The 12,583-nt window shown below is 32.9% G+C and overlaps 2 protein-coding genes and 1 pseudogene across 2 annotated transcripts; 1 reads left to right on the top strand and 2 right to left on the bottom strand.

Moving 5' to 3' along the window:
* Positions 1-2,609: 2,609 nt before the first annotated feature.
* LOC130511000 (uncharacterized) lies at positions 2,610-3,578 on the bottom strand. The gene is made up of 2 exons (XM_057007777.1): positions 3,201-3,578; positions 2,610-2,817 (listed from the first exon to the last, which is right to left on the bottom strand). Exon 1 carries the CDS (start codon positions 3,478-3,480, stop codon positions 3,208-3,210), a length of 273 nt encoding a protein of 90 aa, XP_056863757.1. The 5' UTR covers positions 3,481-3,578; the 3' UTR covers positions 2,610-2,817; positions 3,201-3,207.
* A 591-nt stretch (positions 3,579-4,169) lies between these two features.
* LOC130510880 (uncharacterized) lies at positions 4,170-5,252 on the top strand. The gene has a single exon (XM_057007571.1). It carries the CDS (start codon positions 4,416-4,418, stop codon positions 4,908-4,910), a length of 495 nt encoding a protein of 164 aa, XP_056863551.1. The 5' UTR covers positions 4,170-4,415; the 3' UTR covers positions 4,911-5,252.
* Positions 5,253-6,311: 1,059 nt separating this feature from the next.
* On the bottom strand, positions 6,312-12,384 carry LOC108853801 (transcription factor bHLH27-like; annotated as a pseudogene).
* Between the last annotated feature and the right edge of the window lie 199 nt (positions 12,385-12,583).

The raw sequence follows: 12,583 nt of genomic DNA, 5'->3' as shown, positions 1-12,583 counted from the left end.
TAATATGAAATATAAAAATCATAATTTGAGTTGATATTTCAAATTGGACTTTGTATTGTATTTTTTATATATATTGATAACATTCTTTTATAATGGACTTAATAATTTAAACCCATTATTTTTTCTGTTTAATACTACTATCTTTGTTTCCAAACAAAATTAAATTTTTTAAAAAGACTACAATCTATGTTTCCAAACATACCAAATTTTTTTAATACTCTTATCCAAGTATCCAAACACACCGAAATTGTACTTCAGCTTTAATAAGATAGATTATTTTTTCTGTTTAATACTACTATCTTTGTTTCCAAACAAAATTATTTTTTTTAAAAAGACTACAATCTATATTTCCAAACACACCAAATTTTTTTAATACTCTTATTCAAGTATCCAAACACACCGAAATTGTACTTCAGCTTTAATAAGATAGATGTAGCAAAAAAGGTTAGAAAAGAAAAGTCCAAGGAAGGGGATGTCAAAAGAGAGTTTGACTTGGTAATTGATGATCCGTAAAGAAAAGTAGAAAACGTTATAAAAAGGGATCATTAATTTATCTAGAGAGACATAAAGTAAATGTTAATGATGTTTGATTAGAATTCATCAATCACATAACGCGTTTTCCCTCCAAAAGCATTATTATGAATACAGTTCGATAGCACTCGATTGTGTTTCTTTTTTTTTTGGATTATCTTGAAGATTTTTACTCCATTATGGTCCTGTGCCATAATTATGAAGAGAAAATGGTAGATACTTTGTAAGAGACTCAACTGAGAATTTGGACTAATGGTTTAAATAATCATATGTTATTTGACTAATTAAGTTCTAAGCTTCCATCTGTGAATGTGAAAGTATTTGTAATGTAGTTAAGTAAGTTGAAGATATACGTGGTCGTATAAAGTTAAGCATCCAAAGGGCACATGTGAGTGCTATGTCGTTTAGTTGAAACACATCATGTGTCATGTGACCTTTCTTCTTGTCCAAAATTTAGATTCCTTCTCTTTTTTTTTTGATCAAATTTAGATTCCTTCTCTAAGTTCTCTTGCACCAACCAAAATAAACTTCACACAGTATTTGATAATTTAACTATTTATTAGTCTAACTCTCTTTGTTTGTCAACATGTTTCAAGAACTTATGCATGTTATTTAAGTACCAATATAAGCTGAACTTAATTTGTATTTTCACCGGCATTAGCAAAAGGTAATAGAGATATAACATGTCTCTTTTACGTCGATGGTATCAGATGTTATTGATTATAGATGAAACAAACAAAAAATATCTATCGTGTACAAATTTGAAGTAGCAATGAAAACTATTGATTGATTGTTAGGATTAATTTGAGTTTTAAATGAAACCCTCTAGTTGTATAAAAGTATTGTATTTATTAGTTATTTGCAAATCATTTGCATCACTCATATACTTGAATCAGCAAATGATTGGTAGATTAGTAATGTGTTTAATTTTATGCATGTGTGTGATATGCCAATTTTTTTTTTTGTCATCGACTTTTACAGACTCAAACAGACTCTGTAAACCAAAACTGTAGCTCTGCATCCATGTGAACAACAAAGGACGTTTGTTTCCTAGCACTGCGTGCTAAGCCATCGGCCTTCAAATTTTGTGTGCGAGATACGTGATATGCCAATTTAGTCGTTTCTCATTCATAAACGAAGAAAAGAAAAAAAATATTTTTTTACTAAAAAATAAAGATAAATATTGCAGTGACAAAACAACATGGTTATTACATTTGCTATATTTTGAACTTTTCTTACTTTTTTGGTAAACCAAAATTCTTTTGTTTAGAAAAAAAATTCTTGATTGTTACGTCTGTTGGTCCTGCCAAACAAATTGTATATACAATAATACAAATTGCTAAATAACTTCTTTTTTTTAAAGGAAATTCTTTGTTCTATTATATTTTGCCATTTGATTATGGAGCACCTTGTTGTTGATGATCATCAAAAGAAACTTTGAACTACCTTTCGGTCAAAAGGGGCAGAATCAATTTGCAGTGTGCGAAATCGTGACAGCTAACTTTTCGTGAGTCTACGTAACATTTATTGATTATGTTGAATTAGGTGTAACGACAAAAATGCTATTTAATTTAGTATTTATTTCATCTATCTATATCTATACCCAGTTACCCACATTTGTTTATACAACCGAACTAAAGTATCGCGTATAATTTGCTTGAAAATGACTAATGCTAGAAGGCAACAATGAAAAATCGTCTCGACTCTGTTCATAAACGACGGAACTATCGTGATGTATAGTAGAATGAGAAAGGTGAAAAGATGATTTGGCTTTCTCGTGAAGATATATCAGAATGATAATCACCATGTTATGAATTATGATAATACTCCCAAAAGTGATGTCGACTAAATGTAACTTTTAGAATAGATGAGTAAGTTCGGGCTTGGGCTTAAGTCATTCTAACAGACTTGCTCTCCAAATAGATGAATTCTACATAGAGTAAGCACACCTTAGGCCCATGCTCAGATGACTAACTCTCTATCAACTAGAATAGAAGAAGATGGGCAGAGCCGCAGAGGACAAGCCAAGACAATGCATACTTGTGTTCCCAACTATCAAATAGATCAAACCGAAACACTTAAAACGAAATGCTGAATCCACAGCTTATATTACGATAAAAGAAACAACAGTTTCATTATTCATCAATATCATCAAGCTTCAGTTTTGAAAAGAAAAAAAAAAGGTTTTCCTTTTGATCGACAATAATATCAATCAAGGAGATTCAGGAAAATAAGAAATAACAAAGACATGATCTTCAGCCGTCACACCATCGCAGAAACCAACATCTGCATATTCATAAACAAAACCAAGAGAGCTCCCCATTCATCATTACAAAACTGATAATATGTTAAACAATTTCAATACATAAATAAAATAAAGATTATCAACGAGACCATCATAGTTATCACTCCACATCCATCCAACCATCTAACAACCAAACAAAAAAAAGAGATCAACCGTTCATTACAGAACTGCCCAAAGAACCTAAACTAATCAATAATCATCAACATTAGCACATCTCAATCAGAACAAAAGATGAAACCTTTTATAATCAAAGCAATCAACTGAAACATTTTCTTATAAATTAAAAAAAAAAAATCAAACTTTGACTCTAAAAATCTATTCTTTCACAGACAAAACGATTATTACTCATTAATCAAAACAGAACCTGGAGATCAATGGCCACCGTGCTCCTTGGCATGCTGCTGGTGCTCGAGATGGCGACGCTCGTTAGGGAGAGCGACGAGGTAAGAGAAAGCCATGCCTCCGAAGCAGATGTGGAGGAGAGGTTGGACGGAGCTGGTCTGGATGTATTTGTCGTTGTAGTTATCGAGACCTTTCTTCACATACGTCTTCACGGACTGAGTTGAAAACGACGATTTAATATAGGAAGGAAGCTCCTTCACCTTCTTGCCTTTGATCTCGCTGTATACTCTCCTCATCGCCATTTTCGATCTCGATTCGTTGGTTTGCGCTCACGAGTAGGGAGAGATATGTAAGAAAAAAAGAGTTAACCCTAATCCACGAATTGGGGATCGAGAGAGACAAGCTGACAATAAACTGAATGAGTTTCGGTTTGGTTTTTGTTTTGGTTTTATTCGGTTTTACTACTTGCTAATTTTACTGGTTTGTTCGTTTTGTTTTGTCCGTTTGTCCGGTTAGCTCGGTTGTAATGTAAACTGATTGTTAGGTACTGGTTTGTTCGGTTATGAATGATAAACCGGAGACAATTGTTTATTATTAGAGCATTTCCAACTTTTTTTCAATAGGAATGTTATACATTCGAGCAAAAAGACCTTTTATAAAAATGAATGTTAAATTATATCATTCGAGCAAAAATCACCAGCTATTTTATTTTATTTTATTATAAATAAAAGTGAAATAGCAATTTTTCTACAAACTATAACAAATTTATTATATACTGTAATCATGTTCTAGAGTTAGCTCTATATAATAGAGTTTCACTACAGATGGATTCAGAATAGTCTTAACTCTTTAAGTGTTATATTTAAATCACTATTATCACTACCGGATGATTAGTATATCCTCTTGCAACCATCACCCATCGTTAATAATATTCAACACCAATGCAGATTCATCATATCTATTCATATTGCTATATTTTGTGAAGAATTAAAATCTCAAAATTGTAAATTCATATCAGCCATGACTCATGTAAAATGCACTTGAAAACATACTACAGCTTTTGCATTGCCCAACTACAAAACTAGTTTACATGATCCAACTACTACTAACATTAAAATGCCCATCTTATTCTTCTATGCATAAATAAATTAAAATAAAACCTCAAACACTCCAACAATCTTCATTCACCATATTTTCTTGACCTAAAAGAAACTTAGGGTTTCTTCCACTTTCTTTCATGGCAAGCAACAAACACCTCCCTCTTCTCCTTCTCCTCATCATCACCACTACATCCTCCACTTCGCTTGCATTCGATCAAAACAAACTCGTAATCAAAATCATAGACGCAATGATCTCCGGGGGGAGTTTCGAAGATTGGAGCGAAGCTTTCCTCGCAACAAACGACGAGATACACGGTCAAGTTCTCACTTCAACACTCTTCCTTCCCAAAACATCCGTCGAAGGAATCAACGCCACTTCACCGCTCGTAGCTGCTTACCACATCGTCCCACAACTGCTTCACTTCCACAACATAAGCGTCATGGAGCCTCTCTCTCGCATCCCAACTCTTCTCTCTGGAAACTCCATCGTTGTAACCAACAACTCGGCTTCGGGTCTCACACTCGATGGTGTTCTTGTCTCGGAGCCAGATTTGTTTGTCTCTCCTTCCGTTGTTATCCATCGTATCGCTTCTCCATTTAACTTCTCTCGTTACGGTGGCGATGATATATAATTAAGTTACCCTCTTTATTAGATTTTTCCATTTTGTGTGTTCTTTCTATTTTGATCATTAATCTAGTTGGCACTTTAGTTGGTTATTAGGGAGCTGGTGAATTTAAAGGTTCACCATAGGAGTTGAACCCAAGTCTTGTCTTTTATAAAATTGGTTAAGAAAAGTTTTACATGGAATTTGTTTTGAGAAATACGTGGAAATTAATTAGCCTTTATTTTCCTCCATCTTATCTGCTTCACATGTCACAAACTCATCCATCCATTCGTAGGCCCATTAGAATACCTCGATGTAAATGAATTATACAATTGCTTTAACAATCATGTCATCACTGCCATGAACGTAAGTATCATCCAAATTTGGGAGCACATGTTAATTATTATGTCAACGTTATCAATATCAAATTTGGTAAATGGTGTGCGCAGACATCAATGCATAAATTGTTATCGTACTGTCCCACTCCTTCTGGGTTAAACCAAACCAATTATTCAATTTGAATTGTAGTCAGATTCTCTGTTTTAGTACCAAAACAAAAAGCCAAAAACAAATAACTAGGTGAAAATTAGTTATTTTGAAAAGACAAGGAGTTTGTGTTCAAGATTAAATAATATGAGGTGACGTGTCCGAATATAATTGGAGGAACTCATCTCCTGGGCGAGAATTGATCAGAAAGAAAGGAGAAGAAACACAATTTTAGCTTCGGCGTCTTAAACCTAGAGGTTTAATATTGTGTCTTTTCTTGTGGGCTTGATGTAGTTTTTATACTTAATTTGGTTTATAACTAGACCAAGTAATGAGGCCGAGGCTGGGGGAGAGAACCAAGGGAGGCAGGGTCAGCAACAGCAACAGCCTGCACATCAAAGGCAAGTTGTTGTACGGAGATTCGAGATCGCCTTTCAGCTTGACATTTTCCTAATACTCTAGCTCGCTGCTGTCACCTTTTTGTTCAACCAAGATGGATCAAGACAAAGGCTAGCTGTCCCTGTGATCTTCCAGCAAGTTAACGTGTGACAGATGTTACATTACCTTTGATTTCTGTCTTAGTGCTATGTGTAGCATCATACTCTGCTCTAAAAGGTCATTTCCACCTGAACCATGATGCCTTTCTCTTCTGTGGTGTTGAAGGACTCTTCTTCTCTTCCTCAGCGGTAAGAACTCTCCACTTCTCTTCCCAATAACTCTCTGGTGTAATTATCAGTGGAGGAGATACAGCCGAAGTAGAACGTCTTTGATCATTTTAGGGCTGATGCTCTGATCAAAGACGTTGTTTATAGTTAAAGCTGGTTGTCTCACATCTTTTTTTTTTTTTTTGTAACTTAATTTCATCCAAAGCCAATGCTCGTAGCTTTCTACATTGTCTTCCTCGCACCAATCTTTTTATTTATGTGTGTTTGATCTAGTTGCTTGGTTTGAATTGCGAATTAAACCTCGAATAAACACCATTACAATAGTATCATCGTACAAACAATACCTCTTCACAAATATTATTGCATGAAAGAACAGGTTTTAGTACGAAGAAAATAAATTAGAAGTTGTTAAGACAACTTGGATCATTATAAGCTGCGATTGCCGTTTGTATCTTTGTTTCTAATGTACTCCTCTCTTCTTCACCCACCTGCAATATTCAACATTATAATTTAATATCCAGTTAAATCTTAAATATAATTTTTAAAGATTTAAAATAAATAACCATCATACTAATACAATATAGATTTCCTCTAATAGAAATTTGGAAGTCCAAACTCAGTTTAGGTTATTAAATTTAGGATGTTTATGCTTTTACAGAAAATCTCCATATGAGTTGACTATTATAATTTAATCTTCAAAATAATTCGATAAAGAAAACTATAAAACATACTGTACTATACTACAAGCATAAGTAATCGTAATAGTATAATTATTTTCCGTGGAAACAAAAAGGTGAATGACTGTATTATATGCTTTGAAAACGACAGATAAAGACAGGTCGGAAAATGAGATGATCCACTTTTTAGGAAAAATGATTGGAGTAATTTCACCAACTCTTCATTTCTCAATAGTCTACATTACTGTATTTTTAGCGTCTGATTATATTATTAAAGCTAAAATGTTATAAATGTGGGAGAACACAACACAATATTATGATATTCATTTTATTCAGGAAATATTCATATTTGTAGCAATTGTTTTTTCAACCTACAACATTTTTTTCAACTAGATGTAGCAAACATATATAAGAAGTACCAAAACCCAAAATACAAGAGTTTATAGACTAAAACACCCCATAATTTGGTTTTCTTTTTTATATAATTTTTTGTCAAGAAAGAATGATAACTTTTTTTCTAAAAAAAGAACGATAACAAAGGGGATATTACTAGGACCTTATGGACCATATATATTATAGCTTTGTAAAATAAATAAATAATAATGTTATACGTTACATTAGACATATCCGAAATCATCTTTGAAGTTAAAACACATGAAAAAATTGACATATTTGGGTTTGTCAAAAAAAAATTGACATATTTGGGAGTTACACAAGTGAATATTCTACCCAAAAAAAGCTGGCTATTATTATGTTTTTCTACCATCTACTATTTTTAGTTGTTGAAAAATTAATGTAAGGTGTAATGTGGGAAAGCTCGAGCTATAGTAACACAACTTCTCTCTTAAAACAAATCCTCTGACCTCTCTCAAAAAGTAACTTCGCTGTGTCTATCGATTTCGGTCGACGGATGGGTTTGTCGGTCCGGCTTGCGTTTTTCATGTTTTCTTTTTTCACTTTTTGTTTAGCACGGTTCGAGTTTTCCCGATAGTTTTTTTACTCAGGCGGCGTTTTTATCTGTCAGAAGCCGTCCGGCTTTGACTCTAGCATCATCGTTTCTCTTCTGGGGATGATGGTCGGCGGTAAGTGTTTGTTCTAGAGAGTCTTGTTGACTCGGGTCCTGGATGAGCTCTCGATTTCTATCGAGTGAGGCTATCCGATTGAAGTGGTGGGGAGATGAAGATGGATGTGTTGCAGATGCATGCCGTTGAAGTGGTCCAATGAAGCGTTGTATGATTAGCGGTGTTTTCTCCAGAATTAGGGCACCGATGAAATCCTATACCTTCAATACAATCATTGGAGGTGAGTTCCATCGGTAAAGATGGCGAAGATGTTGATTCTCTGATTTGGATCTCGTGCGGTGCGGGGGAGCGGTGAACGTAAGTTTCTCCGGCGTCTGACCTCCGATATGGTGAAAAGGAAACGCGTGTCTCGAACGGTGGATGGTTTGGACATGTGGGCGGTTACGCAAAGATACCAAATGCGTGGTTGATGTATACCGTTTTGGTTTATGGTTTGGGATAGGTCCATGTTTTCAATGCTCTTATGTCGGGCTTTGTTTTATGTAGTTGGGCTTTGTGGCTTTTGTATCGGTTTGGATTTGTTCTGTTTTTGGGTTTGTCCTTGATAATAAAAATTTTAGTTGGCAAAAAAAATGTGGGAAAGCTCACGTGCGAAACAGTAAGAGGAAAGAGACAAATGTTTTAGAAAGCGACAAATGTAAAAGCGTAGCGTATAAATAGCCACGTTTTTCAGTTGCTGGTGTAAGTTTTCGACGACGCGTTAAGCGACACGATGCACTTATGACTTTCACACACAAATTTGATTAAGGTAAGCTTTTGAGAGAATCTAACCCCCAGGAAAAAAAAGTCAATGAAAAATTCAAAAAGAAGTGATGGGCTCGAGGCCACCTCAATAATTGAAGCATTAGTTTATTGATTATGATATGAAATACTTAATCAAGATTGTTAAATAGTTGATACTTAAAGGTACAATAGTGTGATTTAAGGGCCACTTAACGGAGACATGTGTGAACAAAGTGGTAATTAAATGGGTCCGTCTAAAGTTTTACCTTTGAATTTGATAGGGATTTCCAAAAAGCTAGTTTGGATTGTTTAACTTTTAACAATTTTTCTTTTGTACTAATCAATAAGAACGAACAATGCTGAATCCACTTTTACTAAAGCATTTTTAGACTATTTAGTCATATGTTTTATTCACATAATTGATTGATTGATTGAAAGGACTTGTCTACGTGCCGTCAGGAGACATTTTTTTCTCCCAAATTACCAAAACGAAAAATATATTATGATTCTAAATTTTGTATAAATTAAATAAATAAATAAATATATATATATATAATATATATATATATATATATATATATCTACTAATATCTAAAAGTCTGAATAGTTTTTTTTTTTTTTTGAAACTTAAGTCTGAATAGTTTTGTGACCGAAAAAATGGACAACTATGTTTTTCTTGGTCGGTGAATTTTAAAGTCCTCAAGTGCCATCAGCTAGTTATATAGCTAATTAACATTTGAATATTTTCATAGACTGTTCTTAACTGATTATATAAGTATATTTTGATAAAAAATACAACTTAATTCGATCACTGCAAAATAAGCGTATTGAACCAAAACAAGACATTTTTTAAAATGTAATCCCGTTGTGTAGAGTTCAAACTTTAACCTCAAACAATGATATATGTTTCACTAATTGTGCTAATTCACACGAAATTTAGAAAACCCACCAAATATACACATCTGAAAATGTAAAAAAAAAGAAAGAGATAGAGACAGAGAGAAAGTTACCTGGAGGAACAAAGTGGTGGAGAGACGAGAGGAGAAGGAAGAGAAGTTAGTAGTGACAATGTTGAGATTCAAAGACTCCAACACCTTACAAAGCTGCAACATTGTTTCTCTCTCCTCTTGCTACATGTTATGCATACCACCACTGTCCTCTCTCCCATCCACGTCACGTTCATCTTTTCATTTTATGAAAGTCAAATTTACTATTTCTAAATATACAAAACAAAAACATAACAAAGATGCATACTATACTTACTCGAGAACTTCAATGAGGGATTGATTATGTACTCTAGCAATTGATGACCAGAAGTATAATCCATCTGCCTGAACTTCTTTGATCTGGTTACATTATTGTATGAGGGATCTTGCTGCTGATTTTCCATGAAATTATTATTGATGCAATCGTAATCTCTTGTAGGATTTTCTACCAATATGATTGTGATTCCAGCTCTCTGATCTCTGCTTCTAATCTTTTCTCTTGATCAATAAGTTTTTGCATATAGTCAATCGAATCTTTGACGATAGATGCCTTGTCCAACTGTGTATACAACGATAAAAAAAAACATAATTTAAGTAAACTCAAATCTGATCAATCACATTACAAGTACAGTATACAAAATATTATCTCTATTCATACGAGTGTTATTCTAACAATTTTTTGTTCCACGAAGAGTGTCACTTAAAATTTTAATTAGTTTAACCTAAAATTAATTGTAAAGTGCATTGATCTTAAAAATAATTATATACTCTCTCTCTTTTATATAAGTGTTTTTGTAGAAAAAAAAAATTTGTTGCAAAATAATGTTGTTTTAGCATTTCAATGTAGAATTATTGACTTTATTCTCCGTTTTACTTTTCTATTGGTTGAATATGAATAGGTATATGGTAACGACGTTTTTATATTGAAAATAACAAAATTAAATGATTTTTAATCCGTGTGCAGAAGTGTAAAACAACACTTACCATGAAACAGATGAAGTATATCTAAATATTATTGGTCAAACATATATAATAATACTCTCTTTGTTTCATATTAATCTATACTATTAAAGTACAAGCATTTTTTTGGATTTTTACTCTTTTTACCCTACCAAAGAACCTTTCCTTTGTATTCATTAAGGATATTTGACATTCTACGCTAATTTCTTCTTAACTATTTTTGATTTGTCATTAATCACTGGTTTCCTAATTTAATTTCGGCCTGCGATTATTTCTTTGTTTGATACTGCATCGATTATTTCCATGTTGATACTGTTATTAACCACCGGTTTCTAATTCTAAAATATTAATTTTGACAACAATCATTATCATTTAGAACGATTTTGAAAAATATAAATATATTTTAACAAATTTCCAACTTATGATCACCGAATTTGTCTTATCATTAGAAAAAATCACAATATTAAAATACCGGGTTACAAACCGGTAATTCGTTCAACCGCAAGTCCGAGTCGGGTTCAAACACCGATCAAAACTATAAAACTGTTATATTGATTTATATTAAAATATCTAATTCAAAATTAAAAACCTAAAAATACATGTACAATATAGTTTTAACCGAATATAAACCCGGATATAAAACACATATATGAGACGGGTTATATAATGCATATACAAGACGGATTATATAAATGTGATTATATAAATTTTCACCAAATATAAACCCGCGCTTTGAAAGCGCGGGTCAAAATCTAGTTGTCGTTTAAAACATGTACACACAGATTTCAAATTTTCTATATAAAACATCATTATCCATGCACTTATTCATATTTCAAACAATAAAAAAATACATTGTAGAGTAAAGTTAATAAATTTTACATAATTTCTCAATTAAATTGAATTTTGTTTAAAATTTCCACACGTACAAAAATAACAGTTGGGGAAATAAAGTTTTAAACTTTTAACAGAGTTCTTTAAACTTTGAAGTTTAGAAATTTGTGTTGTTCTTTCTTTTCTAATTTAATTTTTTCTTTTATTTTTAATAACAAGATACTCATCATGTCTTAGGCCATTTGGTTGAGAAACTCTCTTGGTTTTTCAACACAAACTTTATACATAGATTAACTTTTCAAAATCTGTATCAGAAAAATTATATGAGAGATTTTTTCATTTTCTCTCTTATTTTTTATAATTTTTTATTATTATTTGTTCTTAATAGACACTTTGAGATATCCATGGATACATATGCCCTTACGAAATCATATTTAGTTTCGGTTGATACGGTTGTAGAGGATCATGATCTGGTTTAATTGTATTGAATATGTCAACGGTTATGTTTCCTATAAAAGAAAGAAGAGAAAAGTTCACTACATTATTTAATTTGTATTGACCCAAGAAAATATTGCTGGTGACGAAACTTATCATTAAATTATTTGATTTAAATAAAAAAAAAATAAAAAAAGAGACAGTTGAATTAATACGAGAGCCATTAATGGAATGAATCACACCTTGGTTATGTTGGGAACGACTGATCGGAGAGCGAAGAGTCTCTGGTTAAGCTTTGCCGTCGGTTCCTCTCTGAGACAACGTTCTTTGAAGACGCCGGAGAAGTTGCTGCTCCGTCCGGCGAACTCGAGTCGCCGGAACCCGAGAACGCTTCTTCCAACGGCCAACTAAATCATTTAAACAACTCATTTAATGTATAATGACCAAAAAAACAACAAAAAAAAAAGAAAAAGATACTGCTATGTTCTAAAAGTACCTGTCGAATTCGAGTTCTTGATTCTGGAAGAACATTGTGGTTTCCCAATAATTCTTGTACTCATCTTCAAGATTTTCCATTTTTGAACACACAGAAAAAAAAAAGCAAAAACGATGCTTTCTTGAAACGGAAGGTTTCTTTTGCTCTTTTCTCTGTCTTTCGAGTGTACTGTCTCCAAATAAGTGTGGGCCGAGAGGCTTTTATAGACAAAAGACTCCGATAGAGAAAGTGAGATGGTACAGGTTTCAGGCACGTGGGATATGTAGGAATAGGATCTCCTGAATTAATATGCGATCTTGGCCGTTCAATTCGGAGATCTAAAGATGATTTATCTTGCCCCAAAAAAACAAGAGACACTG

Source organism: Raphanus sativus, chromosome 4 (assembly GCF_000801105.2).
Source record: "Raphanus sativus cultivar WK10039 chromosome 4, ASM80110v3, whole genome shotgun sequence".
Lineage (NCBI taxonomy): Eukaryota > Viridiplantae > Streptophyta > Magnoliopsida > Brassicales > Brassicaceae > Raphanus > Raphanus sativus.
This window is presented reverse-complemented; position numbering and strand designations above follow the sequence as displayed.

Excerpts from the sequence above, each read along its gene's own strand:
- LOC130511000 (XM_057007777.1), bottom strand. The coding sequence starts at position 3,480 with ATGGCGATGAGGAGAGTATACAGCGAGATCAAAGGCAAGAAGGTGAAG.
- LOC130510880 (XM_057007571.1), top strand. The coding sequence starts at position 4,416 with ATGGCAAGCAACAAACACCTCCCTCTTCTCCTTCTCCTCATCATCACC.